This window comes from Alternaria metachromatica (assembly GCF_023757995.1).
Source record: "Alternaria metachromatica strain BMP 0045 chromosome Unknown scaffold_6, whole genome shotgun sequence".
In the NCBI taxonomy this organism is placed as follows: Eukaryota; Fungi; Ascomycota; class Dothideomycetes; order Pleosporales; family Pleosporaceae; genus Alternaria; species Alternaria metachromatica.
Genome location: NW_026055497.1, coordinates 1,431,236 through 1,455,089, shown reverse-complemented (window position 1 = coordinate 1,455,089; position 23,854 = coordinate 1,431,236). Strand labels below are relative to the sequence as shown.

The 23,854-nt window shown below is 41.5% G+C and overlaps 3 protein-coding genes across 3 annotated transcripts; all 3 read left to right on the top strand.

Moving 5' to 3' along the window:
• Positions 1-13,071: 13,071 nt before the first annotated feature.
• Positions 13,072-14,754, top strand: J4E83_004032 (uncharacterized protein; the record flags this gene model as incomplete). Its single annotated transcript, XM_049330964.1, has 2 exons — positions 13,072-14,532; positions 14,582-14,754. Coding segments are annotated over 2 exons (1,634 nt in total), but the record flags the coding sequence as incomplete, so codon positions are not given.
• Positions 14,755-16,093: 1,339 nt separating this feature from the next.
• On the top strand, positions 16,094-18,301 carry J4E83_004031 (uncharacterized protein; the record flags this gene model as incomplete). Its single annotated transcript, XM_049330963.1, has 2 exons — positions 16,094-16,098; positions 16,270-18,301. 2 exons carry the CDS (start codon positions 16,094-16,096, stop codon positions 18,299-18,301), a joined length of 2,037 nt encoding a protein of 678 aa, XP_049190380.1.
• A 265-nt stretch (positions 18,302-18,566) lies between these two features.
• On the top strand, positions 18,567-20,060 carry J4E83_004030 (uncharacterized protein; the record flags this gene model as incomplete). Its single annotated transcript, XM_049330962.1, has 2 exons — positions 18,567-18,574; positions 18,908-20,060. 2 exons carry the CDS (start codon positions 18,567-18,569, stop codon positions 20,058-20,060), a joined length of 1,161 nt encoding a protein of 386 aa, XP_049190379.1.
• Between the last annotated feature and the right edge of the window lie 3,794 nt (positions 20,061-23,854).

Here is a 23,854-nt window from a genome sequence, read left to right as displayed (position 1 = left end):
TTACTTAGTTATATTAAATAGTTTTCTAATACTATAGAGAACTTACACTAATTACTACGCAAAGAGCGCAGAACCTTAGTACTTTTTTACTTATAAGTTTCTAACTACCTCTTAGATATCTACTTTCTTAGTATTAGTATAATAGCTAACTTATTCTTAGGTTAGCCTAACTTCTCTAGTAAGAAGGTTATATTTACTAAGCTAGTAGATCTTAATAAGCCTTCTGTAGCATTCTACCTCTTTTATTAATTATTCTAGCTATTCTTTTCTCTTAATAGCTCTAATAGCCTAAGCACACTTTAGTTATATAAGAAGAGTTCTATAGTTTAGGCTTTACATACTTCTAAGAAGCTAGTTAGTAATAGCAACTATAATTCTACTAAGAAGTTCTAGAACTTAGATATTAGTAACTATAGTAAAAGTATCTCTAAGAAGAATTATAAGCTAAAGCTTACTTAGCTAAAGAAAGCTATAGCTGCTCTAAAGAGTCTTCTAGCTCTACTATCTTCTAAGCGTAAGCGCGTTTCTTCTAAGAGTACTATAAAGTCTACCTCTACTAAGAAGATAAAGAAACTAGTACTACTACCTACCTCTATATATACTCTTTACACTTATAAGCCTACTACGCCTTCTACTAAGGCTATAGATATTAATAATAATAAGAGTAATAAATTTCTTACTCTATCTAAGTCTAAAGGCTTATTAGTCTAGAAGACCTCTAGTAAGAAGAAGAAGAAAAGTAAGAAGTAGGTACGTTACTTAGTTATAGGCTAAAATAGTAGTAGCTATTCTTTATATATATTTGTAGACGTAGTTTAGAGCTTAGTTATAGTGTTTAATATATATATATCTAAAACTACTTAAAACTATACCTATAATATATATACCTAATACTTATTCTAGTTAAAATCTAGCTTCTTTGTTAGAATAACTACTAATAATTACTAAGGTCTAGATAATACCTATTCTATATCTTGTTTCTCTTCTATATTAACTAATAGATTATCTAGTTAAGCTCTTAGCTATAGGCTTCTTTAAACTTTAGTTAACTCTAGAGTATCTAGAATATCTTAGCTATACGTAGGCTATTTAGGCGTCTTATTATTATTATTACTACTTACTTCTTAATCTATATTATTAGTTTTATTAGCAGAGAATATAGTTACAGCGTAGTCTAGCTTATTAATCTTAGTAAGATCTACTACTATGCGCTAGTAAAAGGCCTTTAGGTAGTTTTCTAGTATATAACTTTAGAAAGAGGTGCTATTAAGCTCTTCTAACTAATACTAACCTTTCTTATTAACGCTGCAAATGCAAAATAGCCTCTTCTACTTAGGCAGAAACTTAGTAAGTATAGATTAGTTATTTTTATAGAAAGAGTCTCTTAATAGTATAAGATTATCTAGAGAAAGCTTACTAGGCTAAAGAACTTTTAACTAGTTAAAATAGTTCTTGTTTTTATATCTAAGACGTATAGTGTAGTTAATAGACTTCTTAAATTATTTATCTCTTTAGTTAAACTAGTAGACTTATATTATAAGTAAAGTAGGTATATTCTAAACGTTATTCTATAGAAGCGTCTACTAAGTTAGAATAGATAGCTTAATAGGCAAGATATACTACTAGCCTAAGACTAAGTAAGCTAGTGTCTTATTTATAGATTATTTAATAGTTATATAGTTAGCCTATAAAATATTAGGCAAGTTATCTACCTAGTTACTAGAAAGCTTCTTTAGAGTAGCTATAATAGGCGCGTACTCTTACTTAATAAGTTCTTACCTCTAAGAGTAGTAAGCACTTAAAATAACTCTATTAATTCTCTATTACTTCTAAAGTTTCTTAATAAGGCTCTTATTTTTAGAGCCTCTATTAGCTAATATCTTAAGTAGAATACTCTATTAACAAAAGATATTATATAGTAGAAACTTCTAAACGCTCTTTAAGTTGTTCTTAGCTAAAGCCTTAGCTTCTACCTATTACAAAAGGTAGTCTTAAGCAATAATAAAAAACTTCTTACTATTACAGCTAGGTAGTATATAAATAACATTAATAGTAATCTATATAAATAGTATTATTAGTAGCTCTATAGGCTAAAGCTCTTCTTAAACTATTACTAATATATATAATTAGTACTTAGAGTAGAACTGTACATAGCGTTTAACTTAATTATACTATTCTTTCTAATAGTAGCGCGCCTACACTTTACGCTAGATACCTTTCTTACTTTAGTAGCTAGACTTATTATAAAGAGATCTAATAATCTTATACTACTTATCTATTAAGTTAACTACTCTTTGTAGAGGCTAGCCTTCTAAGAAGATTATAAAGAGATATTATTCTCTAATAGTTATTTAGAGCGCTTTCTTCTTAAACTTACAAAACTTAGTAGTAGATATATGCTTAGGCCTTCTATAAAATAGAAGCTAATCTATAATTACTTATAACTTGTTACTATAGCTATCTACTAGTAGTTAATTATTAAAAGAAAGATCTACCTAGCATATTCTATACGTATGCGCTAGAGCTTCGCTAAAGACAAGCTAAACTATATTTAGGTACGTATTAATAAAGTCTTTTACATCTTTTTTAAGTTTATTAGGCAGCTTCTAGCTATCTAGCTTAAGTATTCTTAAAAGAGCATTAGCTACAACGTTCTTTTTACTAGCTACATAAATAATATTAAACTTCTATATATTAAAAAGTGCAAGCTACTAAGTAATTAGAGCTCTAGAGAGATCTATTACACTTTATTAGAGTTGCGCAATAAGCGTCTTTATATCTATCTTAACTTAGAAGTTTACTCTATAGATGTAGAACTAAAACTTCTTTAGAGTAAGTAGAAGAGCCTTGTATTTATACTTACTTAAATTCTAATTTTTCTTAGTAGTAGACTAAACTCTACTCTTAAAGCGTACTAGGTAATAATAGCTATTTAGGTTAAGCTACATAATAACTACACTTTAACTCTTCTTACTACTATTAACTATAAGAATAATCTTTTAGATAGGCTTAGTGTAATTAATAGAAACTAGCGCTAGAGTAGTTATTAGAGTTACTTTAAGATATTCTATTACCTACTTCTACTCTAGGCTCTATTTAAATAGTGTATTCTTATAGAAAAGCTTAAATAAAGAGGCTATAATAATAGTAAAACCTAGTACTTATACTCTGTAGTAAACGCAGATTCTAAGAAATATTTAGACTTTTTTAGCGTTGTAATAATCTAGCTAACGCGTAATCTTATTAACCTTCTTCTTATTAGAGTAGCAGCTATACTTATTAATTTAATAGCTAATAATAATTATAGAGAGGTAGTAGAAGTTAGACTTATAGCCTAATATTATTATGCCTACGCGCTTAATATCTATAAGCACTTTGTTAATGTTTAAAAGGTATTTAGCGACAAACTACCTTATACCTAGTTCTACTTTATAGTTACTATAGCGCTTCTTTAGCCTCTTAATATATATATTATTAAGGTATAGTATATATTTATTAGAGATGTAGTCTCTATAAATCTTTATTATAACACGTATAAACTCTACTAGAGAGTTTGTTATATCTATTAGAAGTGTACACTATTATATAAGTTCTAATAGCGTTAAAAAGGCTATTATATCTCTTAAGTTCTTATATAGTTCTACTTAGTTATACTCTAAGAAGAAGTTTAATAGGCTTATAATAATATATTCTGTAAATTTCTCTAAAAACTTATTAGAATTAGGTAGTAGGTTAGCGTTGCAAATTATAACTCTGTTAAGTTTTTAAGCGTTGTTAATTAGGCAATACCTCTTATCTTTCTTAGTAACTAAGAACTATAGGTTATAATACTAGCTCTTATATAACTCTAAAGTACTTCTATTAATATAGTTCTAAATTATATTAATTATAACCTACTAAAGCTTTCTTAGAATAGAGAACTAGTTAGCTCTCTAGGCTTAATATAGTACTGTATTAATAATAACTAGAGAGATAACGTCTTTACTAACTCTTCTAGATTCTCTAAAGTTCTAGGCTAGTGCTGCTTCTTATTAGTAGAGAACCTCTAAGAGTATATCTTTCTCTACTAGTAATAACTCTAATAAGATTTTTATCTCTAAAATGCGTTTAGGTGTTATTTAAGTGCTTTAGAGAAATATAGCGTATTATAGCTTAAAATACTTAGTAAATAGAGCTAATTAGCTATTAGTATTAGGTACTTACTTTACTACTACTCTCTTCTTCTAGTCTAACCGCCTCTTAATAGGTTATATTAGTTAGCTAGAGTTATTAATAGGTTTAATCTTAACGCCTTTACGCTTATAAGTTCTATTAATCTAAGCGTTATTTAGCTAACTTACTATATACTTAGTAGAAAAGCGCGCAGGTTTACATAATACTATAACTATATTAATCTTTAGTATAAGGCCTTTATCTACCTTAGCTAGGTTCTTTACCTAGAAGAACGCTTTACTCTATTTTGTAGTGTTTTTATTACTAATACTCTCTGTAATATTACTTAGAAGTTAAGCTAATAGCTCTTTAACGTCTTCTATCTTAAAAATATATAGGCCTTTATTATCTCTTATTAGTAGGCTTCTATTAGGCCTAAGGCCTATTAACTTGCTATTTAATCTTAATAAGTACGCTATTAGATCTTTTCTAAAGGCTCTGCGCTTCTTCTATAGAACCTATTTACTAATAGGTTATATAGGTATCTAACTACTATTTAGTCTACTATCTCTAACCTTCTCTATTATTATACCTACTACTTCTATATACGCGCACGCTGCGCTATCTACTAGCTCTTTAGTTATATACTAGAGTATAGCGCTAGCTACTACACTTCTATACCTTTTTCTAATGTAGGTCTAGTATAAAGACTAGAAGCTATAAGCTTATTACTTCTAGCACATATAAATCTTATATTAGCTTAGCTATCTACGCTAAAGATGTAATAGTACGTTAATCTATTAGTTATATACTTAATACGCGCCTAAGCGTCTATTAGAAAAGAGTTACCTAGAATAATTAGATTAGTATAGAATTCTATAATAAAGAAGTTTATTTAGACTTTAATCTACTCTATAATAATAGAGACACTCTAGATAATACCTATAAAGCTTACTATACTTTTATTTATAGTAACTATCTAAGCAGCCTTTATACTACCTAGTAGTAATATAATTAGCAATATAGCTCTCTTAGCTACTTCTCTCTTAATAGTGTTTAGCTTAGCGCCTAAGTCTAAGAAGTAGAGAAAAGAGTTCCCTCTAATATTAATAGAAACCTTTAGGCAGTTCTAACATAAGTGCTTAATACCTATTAGTTAGTTATACGCTTAATTATCTTTTAGGTAGTTATAATCTACGTCTTTAGAGTTATACTCTTAGCCTTAATCTATAATAATATACTATTACATATAGCTAATCTTCTAGTTAGTCTAGTATTCTACCTTTAGGCTATAGTAGTTAACTACTCTACTAGCTTCTACTTCTACTAGTACGTAGTTAGAGAGAGTGCTAAGAGTAATTATATTAACTACAGCGTCTAAGAGCTTATTAAACTTCTATTCTTCTTTCTTTTCTTAAAGCTTCTCTTATCTAGCCTATTACCTTAACGTCTTAATAACATTAACTTTAAACTTATCTAGCTTCTTATCTATATAGTTAGAGTTAAATAGCGTCTTACAGACTTTAGGTATATTACTAAGAAGAGTACTAATTTAAAGAAGAATTAAAGTGCCTAGAATACTATAGATTATAGCCTGTGTATTAGACTTAAGTTTATTAATAATCTTACGCTTTCTTAGTTACTTATTAGTTATTTTAGACTTTAGTTCTAATTATTCTTATAGTGTTCTAGATGCTCTATTATCTAGTTATATAAGATTGTCTTTTTCGCTAAATTAGATAACTTTCTTCTTATTTAGCGCCTAATAGCTTAAAGAGTGTTCTATTCTATTCTTATAACCTTAGAGATAAGAGATATAATTATTACTAGGTCTTTGCAGTATTATCTTCTTCTAAACCTTAGAAGAATTGTAAGATATTGTCTTTTTAAGTTCTAAGAATACTCTAGAAATAGTTACAGCTGTAATAGTGTTATTACATTAATTTAAGTTTGCTAGACGTAGGTAGTAGTCTAATTTATCTTTAGCAAAGATGCTTAAAAGCTTCTAGAATTATTCTACGTTATCTGCTTAGAAGCTTCTAGTAGAATCTAGCATAAGCTAAACTAAAATAGCGTTATTCTCTACACTAATTAGAGCCTTTAGGTTACTAAACTAGGCGTTAACTATAAGAGAGTTAATGTTCTTCTTTAGAAATTATTGCTTAATCTTAGCTAAAATGCTCTTAGCCTATAGTCTCTAGCCTAGGTTGTTAATACAACTCTAGAGGTTCTCTAGCGTACTCTACTAAAGTATGTTCTATTTATTTATATAAAGCTAGCTCTTATTTATATACGCTTAAAGAGTTAGGTAGTTCTACTTATAATAATTACTCTTGTTATATACCTAATAATTTATAGTTACTCTAAGAGCCTATCTATTTATAGTGCCTTAATTATACCTAGTTTCTAGATTCTAAAAGCCTTAGAAGTTATTACAGAAAGTCTAACTAGTATTCTATTAGTAACTACTATATTACTACTACTACTAAGGTTAATACTAGTTATTTAGCTAGAATTGCCTCTAGCCTTAGAGTAGGTACGCTCTTAGGTAGTTCGCGCGTTTATTAGCTTAATAGTCTACTTTACTGCGTATATTAGAGTTGTTTATAAGTTTAGTTTTATAGTAGGTCTACTAGATCTTTTATAGTTCTATCTCTAAGCTAGTATAATTAATCTTTAGGTTAAGCATCTTATTAACTAAGTTATCTACCTCTATATTAGTAGGTACTTTTTTTAGAGAAGACTAAAAGGTATAGAGTCTAAGTAGCTTATCTTAGAGTAGAATGTTAAGCTTAGGTAGCTAGAAAGCCTACGTGTAGTTATCTTAGAGAGTTAGTACTAGTTACTAAAGTTACTAATAAGCTATTAGCTACGCTAGGTTAAATTTAACTTCTAGAACAATTTCTTTAACTACTTTAGAGGGGTTAAGCATATAAGCTTCTTTCTCTACCTCTAGATAAGTAGTAAGGTAGTTACTAATCTTAGTGTAGTTAAATGCCTTTAGGTTGTTAGTCTTTAAACTAAACTTATTAAGTATCTTTATAGTATACCTAAAGAGTAGTCTCTTAACTAGGTAGAAATCTTAGTAATCTTTATTAATAGTTAATGCTTTAACACAGCGCTTACTATAAATCTAAAACTTTTATAAATACTTCTTAATATTTAGATTAGACCTTACTTAGCACTAGAGAAGCTAGTGCTTAAAGTACTTAGCCTAAGCTTTCTGTTAGTCTTTATTATTAGTATAAAAGAGCTTTCTAAGAGCCTCTCTAAACTTCTTCTAGAATTTAGTAACTAGAGTGTTAGAATATTTATTTAAGGCTTAGATAATTACTCTCTACTTAGGTTTATAGTACGCTAAAAGGTAATTAATCTTTATCTTATCTATAAACTTATAGTACTTTAACATATTCTTAAAACGCTTAAGAAACGTAGTAATATTAGTTCTATTAAACACTAGAACTATCTCTAATAGGTATAGAGAAAGCTAGATAGAATAGACTAGAAGGTAATTACCTAGCTACTAGAGAGACTAAGCTATTATCTAAAGAAGCTTTACTATATTATTATTCTAAAGTTATACTAGAGGTTATGCCTAAGGCTGCTAGCTAGTAGTGCCTAAGAACTCTAGAATATCTAGTATCTTAATATTCTTCTAAAATAACATAGATGTTACTTTAGGTTTTATAGGCTTAGTTTAGAAAGGCAAAAATAGTTATTTAGTAAACTAGGCTTTTAAAGAGGCTTTAGCAACTAACTTAGATTATTTATTAACCTTAGCTTTATTAGATTAACTCTTACTTATTTATATAAGATAGTACACAAGTATTATAAATAGTATAATAGCTAGTGTAAATATTAAACGTATAAGTGCTATTAATTAGATTTAACTATTTACTTACTAATAAAGTTAGGTGTCTTTTACTAGAAGAACTATCGCCGCCTTTTTTATATACTATAATAGCTTTCTACTACTATCTTATTATTTAGCCTCTTCTTTTCTAGCTGTACTAAAATTAAGATCTACTACGTTAGCTCTTCTAACCTTTCTTAGGTCTTATTATTTATTCTTAGTAGAATAATATAGCTATATACTTTCTATTATATTATTTCCTATTTATGTAGCTGTCTAAAGAGTAATTAGCTTAGTCTAAACCTCTTGTCTAGCTCTTTGTATTGCTTAGCGTAGCGCTACTATAGCTATATTATCTATTAGCCTACGTAGTAGTTATTATTATCTAATTATTTATATTATTAGAGGTCTCTTAGTGCGCTTACTTCTTAGGTGTCTATACTATTAGGTTTCTGTAGCTTATAGTTTGCTTCTACGCGTCTCTTAGGTATACTATTCTATATATTATCTTATTCTCTATTTTATATACTTACCTATTACTTATTCTATTATATTACGTAATAATTATGTCTCTTCTAAAGCCTAGTTAAACTATTATTCTAATAAGCCTTTAGTAGGTAAAATACGCACTTAAAGGTAGCGCGTAGCCTTTCTAAAGTAGAAGACTAAATAGGTTAAGTTTTAGTTAGTTGCTATATATAGTAGAGAGATTAGAAGTATCTCTATTAGAATAGGTGCTTAATGCAGTTAATTATATTGTGTATATCTATTATTATTATTGTTCTTGTCTAAACGCTGTTTAGACCTAGCTTTCTCTAGTGCACTAACTCTTAAGCCTAATAGCTGTTTAGCCTATTATTATATTACTAGTTTTACTACTACACTATAACTAGTAGAATACTAAAAAAGGTAAACTATCTACTTAGTACTTATAATAGTAGCTATTCTACGCTACTAGATAGCTACTAACTATACTAACTTTACTTTAGCGCGTGCTAGCTAAAGCTCTAATAATCTACTCTAAATATAAAGACTTTATCTAGTATTACTAAAAATTTAACTATAAAGATATAACTCTAAAGTATATATATAGTAGAGCTAAGACCTTTAAATATATTATCTTTTATAAGAAAACCTAGGTAAAATTTTAACTCTAGCCTCTTTAATCTAATACCTTCTCTAGTAATAAGAAAGAAAAGCTTAAGTACCTTAAAGAATTAATAGACTAGCCTAATAAATTTATATTCTTTATTAAGATAATAAACTACTATAGTAGTGTAATTATACTATAAATTTAAATTTTACTAAGACCTACTAAATTTCTTAGTATTTTTTAGTAGAGTACTAGCAGCCTAAAAGCTACTATTATCTACCTTTATTTACTATTTTCTTATTATCTTTACTTTATATTTACATTTATTACTCTCTTACTTTATTTATATTTAATATAGTAGTAAGCTACTATAATACTACTAAAAAGTAGTATTACTACTAAATATAATAGGTATAAGAGGTACTTAGAGGCCTTTTTCTTCTCTTTAATATATACTTAATTTACTCTAACTAGGCTTATAAAGTAGCGTGCTACTACTATAATCTTTTAGTAGTGCCTGCTAGAATACTTTCTAGAAGGTTACATATAGGCGTAAAACTAATATTAATTAATTAATTAACTATGTCTATAGACTCTGCTACAGCCAATATTTGCTCGGCAGTCAAATCATCACCAAATCCACTCCCTTCATCACTGATTCCTGTATAAGATGGAGGGCGCACCGTATCTTGCGAATTCGGCAGACCGGCTACAGATTGATAGCCTGGAGGGAATGAGAGTGGACGTTGCATGTTTGGTTCCAGACCGATAGTGTTAGGTGACGTTAATGGCCGCTCCCTATTCTCGGAGTACTCCGCCAACATCTCATCAAGCTTGCGGAGCTCCACGTTGCGAAATCCTGCGATACGGTTACCGCTAGACATGATGGTATTGAAGAAGCTGTAGGCTTTGCCTAGATAGTGCCTCTGGTCGTCCATTAGACTAGGGTCGATGAAACGCGTCAGGATGAGGACCATAGTTGATACAAAGAGTGCATCAAGATCCCAGGGGAGGAAGGTTTCTGTGTCATAGTCAGTCCACGACATTGCGAAATGGCTGAACTCTATACCTAGTAACCCTTGATCGTGTAGAATCTCTAGGATATCGACAATCTTCTGAGATGATTCAAGTGACATGCATAGTAGATGGCGTATCTTGCGTGATGAGATCAGCGGTTGCACCTCTCTTGGTGACTCAAAGACCTTCTTCACACAACAGAAGAGCAACGGTCTCGTCACAACAACGATTGTCTAGTAGTTTGTCAGAGTTGTTCGGTATCGCAAGAGATTTGGATCATACTTGATAGTAGAGTAGATGTAGATAAGCCGGCATCCTCGAGATTCCGCCAAAGCATTCGTTCGCATGCAGCGGAAATGAATGTCGAAGTTCTTCCGCTAACGACATAAGATCGCCTAAAACAGCCTTAATGCTTAAGACAAACTTCTTGCGTAGCCGGCCTTTAGAACCATAAACAGCTAGGCATTTGGTCAGCAATCGCGTATATGAGATGGATGTCGACCCACATACTCCTAGCTATTTCCGCATAGATACGTGCAAGCTTGATCTGCATGTCGAGGGCTGTCACTCTTTGAACTGAGCCCCCAAAATTTGGAAGCTGACAAGTTATATCCTCATCTCGAATCGATTGAGGTAGTCCCATCAAAGATGTCATTTGCCGGTCGAGGATATATACCGTCCACCAGATCATACGACATCGCTGAACAAGAGGCTGGCCTAGTTTTTCCACCGGCATATCGGTATGCATTCCTTCAATCATTGATATGCGCATGGCTTGACCAATCTAGCAATGTTAGTCAATATTGACAATATATAATTGATGCCGTACTGTCACATGTGCTGCATTTCTTGAGTCCAAGGCTTGCAGAAATAGCGCTATGCAGCAAAGTATTTCGACTGCCATTAGAGGCTCGCGGCAAAGACGACTGGTATCAGGCAAAATTTGAACAGCGTGGGTAAAGAAGTCGGCGCCTGGCGGCCGTGGCGTCTGACTCTTCCCTTGGATGAAGGTCTTTCCAAAAGCTAGAATGAGAAGAAAGTGTATGTACCACAAGCTGTCTTCCCATGTATCTCTCTCATTGTTCGAGTAGAAGGCATGCAAGTTTGCCATAAACTCGTCTTCGTCAAAGAGATGGACAAGCTGGGCGCAGTGAAACTTCACAGCATTGAACAGAAAAATGGCGTAGTCGATACTAGGTATGATCGGAGAGTTGGAGTGTGGACGGCTACGTATGCCATCGCAGAGATTTTCGTATGCCGAGCCATCAAATAGCAATTCGGCGCTAGGTAGCGGTGATTTTCGGATGTGCTCATGTACCAAATTAAGGATTTGCCCGTGGAATGACCAGTTCGAAGACGTACCTAGATAAACTACGAGAGCTCTTAGTTGTGATTCATTAAGCGTATACCAAAAGCTTACATGGCCGTCCAGAGGATGAAGACATAAACTTGGACGACTCAATAAGCGGGTTCATCAGATTTGTTTCATCTTGGTCGGGTCTAGGTATTGGTGAATTGTCCCTCGTCCCCTCAAAGCTCGATGAGGTCGCTGGTGGTTGATCGTCATCCGCTGCTGGTGAGCTTCCATCCCTGGCCCGAGCCGTCCTATTGTTAGCCGTCGTTCGTGCTTTTGATGCACCCGACTCGTATGTTGGATACTGCTCCAACCGGGCTATCTTCGCCTGGAGATCGGAGAGATATCTGATCGGCATTAGTGTTTTCCCATCCAGATAGTAGTGCTCGTAAGCTACCCTTGAGTCACTAGGATCTTGTTCTCTCTATCATCGAAGATGCAAGTAAGGCTTCGTCTGCCACAATTGGAGCACGGCTGCTGTCCTGAGCATTTGATCTTCTGCCTCCTGCATCGCGAGCAACTGCCCGTAGTTGTCAATAGTGCACCACATCGGCACCACGCAAGCTGCGTACGCGTTTGATGATCGTTTAGTCACTCTTTGGTGGTCGTTGGAGGATGGCATCGTGCTTGCCGAGGCTATTCACAAATCGGATGGACACCTGGAGTTCAACGAGGTTGTCGGTAACGACGCGGAAGTAACGCGTGTAAGCTCGCATGCAGAAGCTCTGCAGTCATGAGCCAGAGCCATCGACGGCCGATTCCGGCTAGATACCACCTGGGCACTAATGCGGGGACTGATAGGGAGCTGATGTCATCGCTTGGCACCTGCCATCGTGCGCGTGGGTGGGCATCTCTGATCCTCACCAAAGACCATCCGTCTACCAGTTGAGCTTTCTCACGCATACCTTCCGAAATCGCAACGTAGTCTGTGGTATGGCCGCGACTCTGAAGTGACGCGTCGACGTAACGACGCCCTACGCGTTCCCCTGGATGATCAATCTAAGCGGCTGGGTTAGCGCCTCGCACACTGAGCCGTGCGTCGGGTGCGCTTCCGTCCCTCACACACGAGCGTTCCTTATCGAGCTTCCCAACCACCGCTTTACAGATTGACCCATTGGAGCTCTTAGCACCGTTGGGAAAGGGGTTGTGGTTGAGAATGGAGAGGCGACGTTATCTGGGTGTGAAGGTCTTTTCCTGTTCAGCGCCCTGGCCGTAATGCCATTTACGCGACCATACGTCGGGAGGCCTCCCGATCAACTTGCGCAGCGATGCGAAGGCATGCATGGCATGGTAAGCTTATCAGCCAACCACAAGTCGCCGTGCTGTTTGTCGCAAACGGGTATTCGCGGGCATGAGAGTCACAGCGATATCGCTAGGCATAGTATGTGTCGTCGGAATGCATTGCCGTTGCGAACTATCGTGGAGAGGCAACCTTGGAAATATAGAAGGTAGATCCACGACAGAGTGCTCATCATACCTCTCTCTGCCCCACCATGTTGACCACCCGAAGCCTCGCACGACTCTCTGAGAACACAAGGCGGCCTCTGACAAATGTATCGGGATTCCGCCTCCCCCAATGCCAGCTACGTACAAAAGCCACAGTACCATTCCGGCTACCTGATGCACGCAACGAGCCAAATCCGACTTACGAGAGAGGCTCTCCGGAGCGCACCCAGCTGGAGGTGACCTTGAAGCGCATGAAGTCGCAGATTCCCCTTCCAAGCGAGATACACTTCAACGGCGAATCGCAACATATTTCTAGATCTTGGGATCAGCCATTACCGGCGGAGCACCAGACTACCTTCACCAATTATCCACTCGCAACGAGAGAGCAGGTCTCAATAGCCATCGAGTCAGCCCTCAAAGCTAAGAAGTCATGGGAGAATACAGCTTTCGTCGACCGAGCAGCAATCTTTCTTAAAGCCGCCGAGCTAGTCGCGACCAAGTACCGGTACGAGCTCATCGCGGCAACTATGCTTGGCCAAGGGAAGAACATTTGGCAAGGCGAAGTAGATGCTGCTGCTGAGCTGGCGGACTTCTTTCGGCTGAATTGTAACTACGCGGCGGAGATCCTGGGAAAACAACCCGAGCGAGGTACAGACGGGATGTGGTCCCGCATGGACTACCGCCCAGTGGAAGGGTTCGTCTACGCTATTTCGCCGTTCAACTTTACAGCTATCGGCGGTAACCTGATCTCGGGCCCTGCCATCATGGGAAATGTGGTACTCTGGAAGCCGTCGCCTTCAAATATCTACGCGAGCACCCTCGTGTACAAGATTTTGCTCGAAGCTGGTCTGCCACCTGATGTCATTCAGTTCGTGCCCGGAGAGCCCGAAGAGATCAACGATGTCGTGCTTAACCACCGAGATTTCGCTGGGCTTAACTTCGTAGGTTCCTCAGACGTCTTTAGGTCTCTCTGTGCTCGTATCGGTCAGGGTATCGGGAACAACACGTATCGAGAATTCCCACGAATGGTAGGAGAGACAAGTGGCAAGAACTTCACTCTCCTTCATCCAACGGCAGATGTCCAATCTGCGGTGAAGCACGTCGTTCGCGCTTCGTTCGAGTACCAGGGTCAAAAGTGTTCGGCAACGTCTCGCCTGTACCTTCCAGAGTCTCGACCGAAGGAGTTCATCGACACGTTGGTCGATGATGTGAAGGGTATTACTCAGGGTAATCCACACGAAGATCTCGCCGCCTTCATGGGCCCAGTCATTCACCGTCGTTCATTCGAAAAGATCAAGACTGTCATCGACGAAAGCAATCAGGATTCTTCGCTCAAGCTCCTGGTTGGCGGTACCTATGATGACTCTGAAGGCTTTTACATCAAGCCAACCGTCTACCTCGCAGACTCGCCAGACCACAAGCTCTTCAACTATGAGATCTTCGGTCCTGTACTCGCAATATACGTCTACCCTGATGCGGAGTGGAACCAGATTTTAGAGAAGGTTGATCAAGCTGGTGGTAATTTCGCGCTCACAGGTGCTGTTTTCGCCAACTCCCGTACCGCTATACGTGAGGCAGAAGATGCGCTCCGCTACTCTGCTGGCAACTTCTACATTAGTGAGTTTTACCGGAATGGCGATCAGCGCGGAAGCTAACGACCCATCAGACTGCAAGACCACCGCCGCACTTATCGGTCAGCAGAGTTTTGGTGGAAGTCGCGCAAGTGGAACCAACGATAAGGCAGGTTCTTCGAACCCCATGTTTCGCTTCGTTTCTCCACGGCAGATCAAGGAGGAGTTTTTCCCGGTCGTTGACTACCGTTACCCTTCAAATAACTGATCTGCATGCCGCTGGTGTCAGGAACTGTGACACGCGTTTGCAGGCGGAGGTTTTCATTGCCGGAAAGCATGCTTCAAGTAGAGACTTTAGCAGTTCAGGCGTGCGATTTCGAATGCACTTTCTGCCATAGCGGGATGAGCTTTCCATAGCAACACCGTACATACCTTCCTTTGACATCTTACCGTGCGGTGACGCTGCGACGCTGCGACGCGTGCGCCTGCCCAGGTCGCGGCTGCGGGCTAAGGGCGCATGATGACTGAGCAGACCCACTTTGCATCTTAGCGTCGGGCGCGTCCTGATCACAGCCGCGCTGTGGCCAGGCCAGCACACACAAACCTCAGCTTCCAGACAGTTCAGCGACCGCCCATCCAGTGTCGTCAGTCAACAAACATGCAGCTACGTGTTAACTATACAGCTACGCGTCAAGCATCGATGAGAGTTGGTCAGAGGACGCTATGGCGCGACCGCGCGATTCCATCGTCATATCCGGAGCACGTTACTTCCTATACACCTCCAGCATTCGCGACACAATCCGGCCTTTCTTGATCATTTATCTACTCTGTGGTTTGGAGACCTCGTTTTGGCTTGCACCACCAAGGAGCCGGGTTACTTTGGTACAATACAGTATGTGTGAAGGAGGGACATGCACGTCCACTTCCAATTGTTACCGTGGAGATGTTCTGAGCGTTTCTGGTGGGTACCATCTTTCCTGGATCAGTTTTTACTGATACCTGAGCTACTGACACAGATCTCACATGTGGCGAGATCTGAGAGAGCTATGGTATTACCCATGAAGTCTTGATCAAAGCCTCAATTGTCTTGGCTCGTGATAGGGGCTTGTATCAGGTGGCTTGTCCGCGAGAGACATGTCTCTCAAAAACAAGCCTTGACAAAAAGAGTGCACTATTTAATGTACGACCTCTTACAAGGCAGCGGTTTGACTTTACCGATCTAAAGAGATCCAGCTTTGTCTACCGAAGATAAATAGCGCTTTGACACTCGCCCATACAACTCCCAACCTCATCACCGATACCACTTGAACCCCTGTGCTACTCCACTCGCACACAGCAGGTCTACTCATTCAGACGCGAACATGCTTCCTGATCACCTCAACGGATCCTTCAGGCGATACAAGAAGGACACAGACTACTTCGTTACATGGCTGGCTGTGACTGCGGGAGGCTCTGGTTTTCGTCTTCAAGAGAATCCTGATACGTCCGACTCTCAACCAGCCGCTCGTCAAGGCCCACGGCTGAAGGGAAAGGCTAGAAAAGAAGCCCGTGAACGGGAGAAATCGGAACCCCACAGATCTTCACAGAAGCTCACCACGGATCAGCTCATGGAGTGCGCGAAGCATATTGCATCTACGAAGTCGTCGCCATTCCATATACCCCGTTCTGTCTATGACGCATTATCAAATGCCCTGGTTGCTCGCGTGGAGTGCTCTACCTGGTTCAAACTGCAAGAAAAGTGTTCGGGTAATGCAGACCTGCAAAGAAGCAACGATACGCACAGCCACTTCAACGAGACGTTAGAAACTGTACGTAAGCTGCTTCAGCCATTTGTTCAGCGTTCATCCAATTCGCAACGCGCTACAAAGTCCGTATCAGCTGCTGCGCCGGGGTCTAAGAATACCTTTGGGGTGCTCGAACGGACAGGTGTATCGGACAAGGACGAGGACAATCAGGAGGAGGTCCCACCAGCGCCCCAACCAGCGTCAGACTCCAAGAACCTTCCCGAGGAGACTTTGTATCAACTTGATTCAAAGGGTGATACCCTGGTGGCCATCCATTGCTTGCTCGAAGACTTTTTTGAGCTCCGTCTCACTGTTCGACATAACTGGAAAATTTTCATGGACACAAAAGGAGCAATCGCCGACCTCATGTCCACTGCCGCCATGACACAATTTGCGAACGAGGTTGCTTGTACACTTGCACGTGATTTCACGGAGAAATTCCCAGACATCAAATCCATGGATGAGATTTTGATGTTGCTAGTTGAGCCAGAAGTAGAAGTAGGCCTACACATCCCTACTGAGCCTACGACAAGACCGGAAGATGAACACGCAAGCCCAACAGCCGACACATCAGCGCCACGACAGACTGAGCATCACAAGTTGGCCGCGGACATACTCCAGCACACCTACCTCAAGACGTTCCAGTTTGCGGAGGATTCAAGCGCGCTCGAGGGAATACAGAACTGTCCGCGTATCAACCTTGCTGAGGCCTCAGACGAGTTTAAAGAGTATAAGCGTCGGGGTGATGAGGCTATGACTCCGCTCGACAGGTTTGAAGGATGTTTGCGCACTATCAAGAGCATACACTCAAAGACAGATGCCAGTCGACAGACGCTACTCCCTGACGCTGATAGCTTTACCCGCATGTGGTATGACGCTCTCACCCCAGCATCTGGCGCTGTCAAGCCTGGTGTTGAGCAAGTCATGGTAACACAGATATTCCTGGACGTTCTGTCAGCAACGCATCTCCAGGATGGCGGCTCATGGCTTATTAGCCGAGTCGATGAAGTGTTCGAATGGATTTTCGATACGAATATGGCTCTTCACGACCTTTACAAAGTGCCTCGTCCTGAGGATGAGACGGCGGATAATCTTCATCTTTGCGCGTGGCCACACATCCCAGGCACAGGTGCTGCAAACACTGGAGACGCCACTGATTTCATGGGCGTATATCTCGGGCTCAACCCCGTCTGGGCTGGTCTTCGACTACTCTACCGTGTTATCGGAATCAAGCTGCAAGAGACGGACCAAGTACATGTGCAGGGGCCAATCTCTTCAGCTGCACATCTCCAAAATGCGCTCTTGCAGCTCCGCCATTCCAATGATCCGACTAAAGCAATCGTCGAGAAAGGATGGGAGATGCTCGATACAGCGATGGCACATTTTGGAAAGAAGAAGATCTTCTGTGCATCAGACGTACCGAAGAGTGTGAAAGACTGCTCTGCCCGAGCTCGGCTAGCAATGGGTGCCAAGGCTCATGATTTTGCGAGGAACAGGCGCCGCCTAGACAGAGATACACGACCCTTAAAGCCGCGTTCCATTGATCTTTCAATTCCCATGCTACGTGCCATCATGTACAATTACCAGCACCAGGAAACCATGGGCGGGTCGATAATTAATGCCTACGGAAGTCGCATTACACAAGCAATGGATTGTACGTTATCCACTATCGAGCACATACAAGTTGACTTCAGAAGATCGAATCCAGAGAACTACCTGGGGATATTTCGCATGTTTCTGTCGCTCGATCTAGCTAACTGTATGTTTAATTACGCCAAGTTGGCGAGATTGTGCTCGCAGATGCTTCGGGAAGCATCATATGTACTACAAGGAGAGTGCGGCAATCGGCATCCTTGTCTTCTCCCGGTCGACTTACTGGAAGTAGAGAAGGCTGCAATACAAGCCGCCAGAAAAGATATAGACACTGGCCTGGTAGTTTCGAAACACATGGAGCGTATAGCAGAGATCTTCGTCAAGTACAAGGATCAGTATGGGGGTTTCGCAGAAGAGCTGGAAGAACGGCGCCGGTAAGTAATTCGTTTTGCTATCAAGCGCAGTTTGGCTAACGTGAGTACAGGAAACTTCATCTCCCACATCCCAGCGCCATCTCGCCGCCCGAATTCAGTCGCCCTATACACCGTGACGAGGTTCATCGGCAGATGAGGACTGACCGCATATCTACTTCTCACCTCCTCTCTTTACGGGAGAGGGGTGAGCCGGAGAATGGCCCTACGGAGCTTGAGGACTGGATGCTGAAGAAGAATGAGACACAAGGAGAGGACAAAGACAACACGTGATGCTATTGTGGGGGGAGTAGTAGGGAATGAACATGTGCATGATAGGGTCAATCGATATCAGCCGCTTCAGTGAATGGACTGAGTTGTACTTACAATACCCTGAGTGCACTGAGCTTCACTCGTGACACATTCGTTTACTTTGCACAGCCCCCTCTTCCCCATAGCCCAAGAGCACCCTTTTATAGTCTCCCCGCTTCCATAAAGCTCCAGAAACTCACCGCGGTTTCCATTCTCCATCCCAACCACACTCGTATTTGCTCAACCCGCTAGAGCAAACAATGATGGATACACTGTACGTATAAACCCCTCTGGTGCTCGAAATATATACTCATCACTGCAGTACCGCATCTACCGTCGCCCTCTTTACCGCCGCCGTCCCACTTCTCATCTCGCGTCTCATCATGAGGTCACCAGTCAACATCAAGAACTGGAGTCCCTTCAAGATCGATGCGCTCGGTATCGTAACGCTTCTGGGCGCCGACGCGGTCCGCAAGTCCCTTGGCCGCCTCGTCTACTCACCTTTTGAATATCTTCCTCTCCTCGCTGGTCACATCTTCGCCGATAACTCAGTCATGGAACCGATTCCAGGCTTTGAACTATACAACATCACCGAAGGCATTAAGGCAACCGATCTAAGCGCTTGGTTTACACGCTGGCTGTCGTGTCAGAAGCTGTCGTACAACTCTACGCGGCTTGAGATTCAATCTGATCATCGTGTTCCTAGACCTCAGACTGAGCAGTGGATTGGGTTTTGGTTAGCTTTCTTAGTGAACACTTTCTTGGTCATCTGGTCGATGCTGATAAAAGACTGGTATGGTCTCGCTGCTTCACTCAGTCTTGTCGCTCTGGTTTATGTTCGAGCCTGCATTCTCGTCGACTTCCGCGATAGCATCGACGAGGCTGTCAAGCAGTTGGACAATGAGGCGACAAAGAAGAAAGAAGTCAAGCTCTTCATCACCATGCCAAACGGTAATCGTCTGACTGTCATTACCACGACTGGCATCGCGCAAGACGTTCTGCTCACCGAAGCTCGCCCAGCCTCCGAGAAACTCCACCTGGTCAGCCGTGCTATCTGCTGGCTAGCTTTCGGTGTCCACGCTGTCACGCTGGGTATGGCTTGCCTTGCTGTCCAACTCTTCATCATCACAGTCACACTGGTTTCGTCTGTCGCGATGATACAGGGCTGGTTTTCGGAAGGGTCGAACAGTGATGAAACCTGCATTGGTAACCGTCTGTTCATTACCCAGAGCCATGACGGGAGCGCTGGTAGCAACGCTAGCCAGTATGTATGTCTTGAGATGACCGAAGCGGAGGAGCAGAACATGGTCGCGTGGTCTTTCTTCCCGACGCAGCACAACAAGCTTTGGCTACCGACGTATGAGAAGTTCAAGGAGGACTTCAAGGCGACACGTGATCCCGAGATATTGGGATCATGGAAGAAGCGTATGCAACTAGCGCATGCGAACGCCAATGCTGGGCAGCAAACACAGTAAGAGGCATGTTTCCTGCTTCATCTGAGCTGTAGGGTACGAGATGCGAAGGTGCATCCGATTTCGTGGTTTGTAGGTAGAAGCTTGAGCGTGACAGGTGTGATTGGCTTGGTGCGTCCCGTTGCACCTGCCTCATGAGACGATCTACCCTAATGGTTCTAGAACTACAATACCAACACCAATGCTCATATCTCATGTTTTGATATGTGATTGATATGTGATAGCTTGTTTATGCCTTTGCGCATAGTTAGCAACGATCCGCAGTGGCTAACCAGGTCGACGACTGCTTGCATGTCGCCGAACTGATCTCTAGGAAGGCCTGCGACTGCGGCGAGCTCTTTCAACTGCAGTGGCCGGAAGGCAAGCGTGATCGACCGAAGAATGCTTTTACAGTGCCCTGTATTCTCGGTATCTTGAGCCGCTATCTGCAGCATTATTCGCTCGTAGAGCGGGTTGGGTCCTGGCAGCAGTGTCCGCAGCACCTTCTTATCTTCTATATTGCGGCGTAGTCCAGCACTGCGCATTCCTGAGATTGTTGTACTGCACTTGGATTAAGCTTGACCTATTTGAGCTTCTGGATCCTGAATTCATGAAGTCAATTAAAACGCTTGTGGGCATCTCTGGTGACGACCAACACAGCTACCCTACCTGTGTGACGGAAACCCTAGTAGGCCGGAAAGACCTGATATAAGATACAGCATCTCGCGGGAATGCTTGCTGACCTTGCTCTCTCATTGGCTAGTTCCAGCCAACCGGGTTTTCCGCTACACGGGGAGGGGGGTTAGCTATCCAAGGGAGCAGACGGTCGGTGTTTTGTGCCGCAACATCTCTGCTTGAGAAGCATGCTTCGAATATAAAAGGAGCCTGTTGGTCCTCTCGTTAGTGTAGCCATCATCCCGTGGTTGTTGTCTGCAGCTCCTCATTCGTCCGGCTATAGTGTAGGCAACAGCATGCTCCTTCCCAACCTAGCTGCCTTAGCAACTCTTCTCACAATCATCACTGCCACGCCTACCCCTCCAGAGAAGAAGAGCGCGGATAACGGAACCTTTGAAGCGCTTGTCAAATACGAAGTCACTTGCCGCAGCGGAGGTAACACCCTACCACGCTGCTACGAAGGAGGCTCGGCTGGCTGTCGCTGCACTAGCAAAAGAGTGTACGACTGCCAGAATGCAGAGTGTAGAGAATACTGCAAGTGCACCGAGTATGCGCTCCCAATCCTCCACACGCCCACTGCTGCTACCCATCAGAGCCACTCGTTGTCTTATCTTTTCGACCTCTGTAAACATAACTCTAACAGTAATTACAGGGTCTACTACCCCCAATGCCCCCACTGCCCCTAGGTTAGAATCGCCTCCGCCAGATACCACTCCGCATGAGGACTTCGACGTCGATATCATCTGGGAGAACGTGGATATTCGTAGCGATTTTAGATCGATGCGTAAGAGTTCGCGGGGACCGATTGGGCGCATTCTGGTCGACTTTGGAAAAGTGCTGGAGAGTGGGATGTTTGAGGTGATTAGTGTGAATGCGAGTAAGCATATGTTCTGTGCGGTGGTGGCCTGTCAGAAGAATAGAGATGAGGGAGTCGATGATCTATTGTGGACTGTGCTCTAGGGACTGTTTGCGTGTTCTAATTTTCTGCGCTCTTGTGTTCGGTTGTTGTGGCTCTCTCGTTGGTAGTCATAAATATGATCTGCTTACATGAAGTATCTTTGATGCATACATGTTCGTCTTAACAACAACTACTTACTATATTCATAGCGCACGCCCGAAGGCGCCTACTATCAAGCGCAGTCTGCGCCCACTACGCTTCAGTTTTGCATATCGCTGCATCTTTTCGCAGCGCAAGCTTTGCGTATTTCCTTTATTCGTTGTGATGGTCTCGCTATCAGGTGCCTGTACGCATCTCGTGCAGGTGCTATCAAGCTGCTTGCTCAATGTCAGCCAAACAAGGCAGCAGTGTATATCATACTGCACGAGCAATCCCATTTGGTGGACAACTGCAACGGCTGAGTAACCAACAACACCATGCAGCACATACCCTTACCCCAAAACCCGACGTTCGGCTATCGAATGGTGCCTTGCCTGACTGATCAAGAGTACGACGGAGGAGATTTCGAAACGTTTCCCGCGCGACAAGGTTACTTCGACAGGACTGCTCTGGAATGGAAGAAGCTATTCGATGATCCTTCTGCAGAGTTCGTTGCCTTCATGCAGCTCTGGCAATACTTTGGACCACTATCTTCGGTGTTCGAGTTACCGGCTACGCAACTGTTTACTAAAGTTCGTGACAACGGAAGTAGGGTGGTCGACACATCCTATCTAACTATAATAATGAACTCCTACGTGGAAGATACCCCAGAAGGCTACGAAGTCCAGGACGGAGATCTAATCTCGCGCATGGATGATTGTACTAGGCTGCTGGCCGACTTAACCTTGGGAGGAGATCTACTGGTGACAACCACGACGGACAGCATATCACTGTGCAAGTTCATGACCATGTTCAAGTTTCCCAATCCCCTTCCACCCGAGATCTCCGATTCGATCCGGTTGCTCGAAGAGTTCCTCTTCAGTGTTGAATGGAACTATCCGTCCCCTTTCACACTTCAGGAGTGGAGAGAGCTGAACGTCCATGGCCCTAGGAATGAAATCACATGTGCGGCTATCGGGTGTGGTGGCGGAGTGTATGGGCAACGAATGCTAGACAGCGGTTGGTGTCCATCCCTCATACAAGACTATAGCAAGAAGATGAGGCTCACCGATTTCGTCTATATCGCAAACCTTCCAAAGCATGATACTCTCAGTCATGAGGCTTGCACTACCACGACCTGCTCCTACGCCTGTGTCGATGCATCTTCCTACCAAACCCGGCATGCTACAGGTTGCGGTGGTTGCTCTTTCATTGCTGCAGACATTGCAAAAATGAGCGCCATTTTGGAACAAGGCTCTTATCCTGTCGTTGACTTATTCGGTCCAATCACATCTGAAAACAAGCTTTGCTTGAGTTCTGTCGGATATCCCGGGCCAGCCGCTGGTCCATCGCATTCTTCGATTCCATATGTAGCCATATCGCACGTTTGGTCGGACGGCCTAGGCAACCCTCATGGGAACTCCATTCCGTATTGCCAGCTGAGCGATTTGCGCCGGCTAGTACGTAACGTTCCTCATCCACCTGAGTTGGCGCCGTATTCTTCAGTCTGGCTGGACACGATCTGCTGTCCAGTCGAAGATGGATCAGAAATACAGACAATGGCTATAACGAAGATGAAGGCTACATATGAGAATGCCTCGGCCGTCCTTGTTCTGGATTACTCACTGTTGACGCATCCAGTAGACAACCTCAGTGATCTAGAGATATTATGGCGGATCGCATGCAGCAAGTGGACCAGCCGATTATGGACCCTTCAAGAAGGCGTGCTGGCCCGGAGGATCTTCTTCCAATTCGCGGATGGTCCATATGACTTACAATCAGGGCTCGCCCGACTGGTGACGATTACAGACCCAGATATACATCTGATGATGGGGGAATCGATCGTATACCAGATTGAGCAGCTCCGCATCCCGATAAACTCCTTGGATCAGGCGAGCGCCCTGAAGACCTTGACCCACGCCTTATCCTGTCGATCTACAAGTGTACATTCGGATGAACCTCTGTGTTTAGCGAATTTGCTTCGCATCGACAGTTCAACAATAGCTCGGATTCCAGCATCCGATCGATTAGGCAGAATGTCGGCTTTTTGGGAACTTGCTTCACACATACCTCTGCAGCTCATCTTCGAGGATCGTAAGACACTATC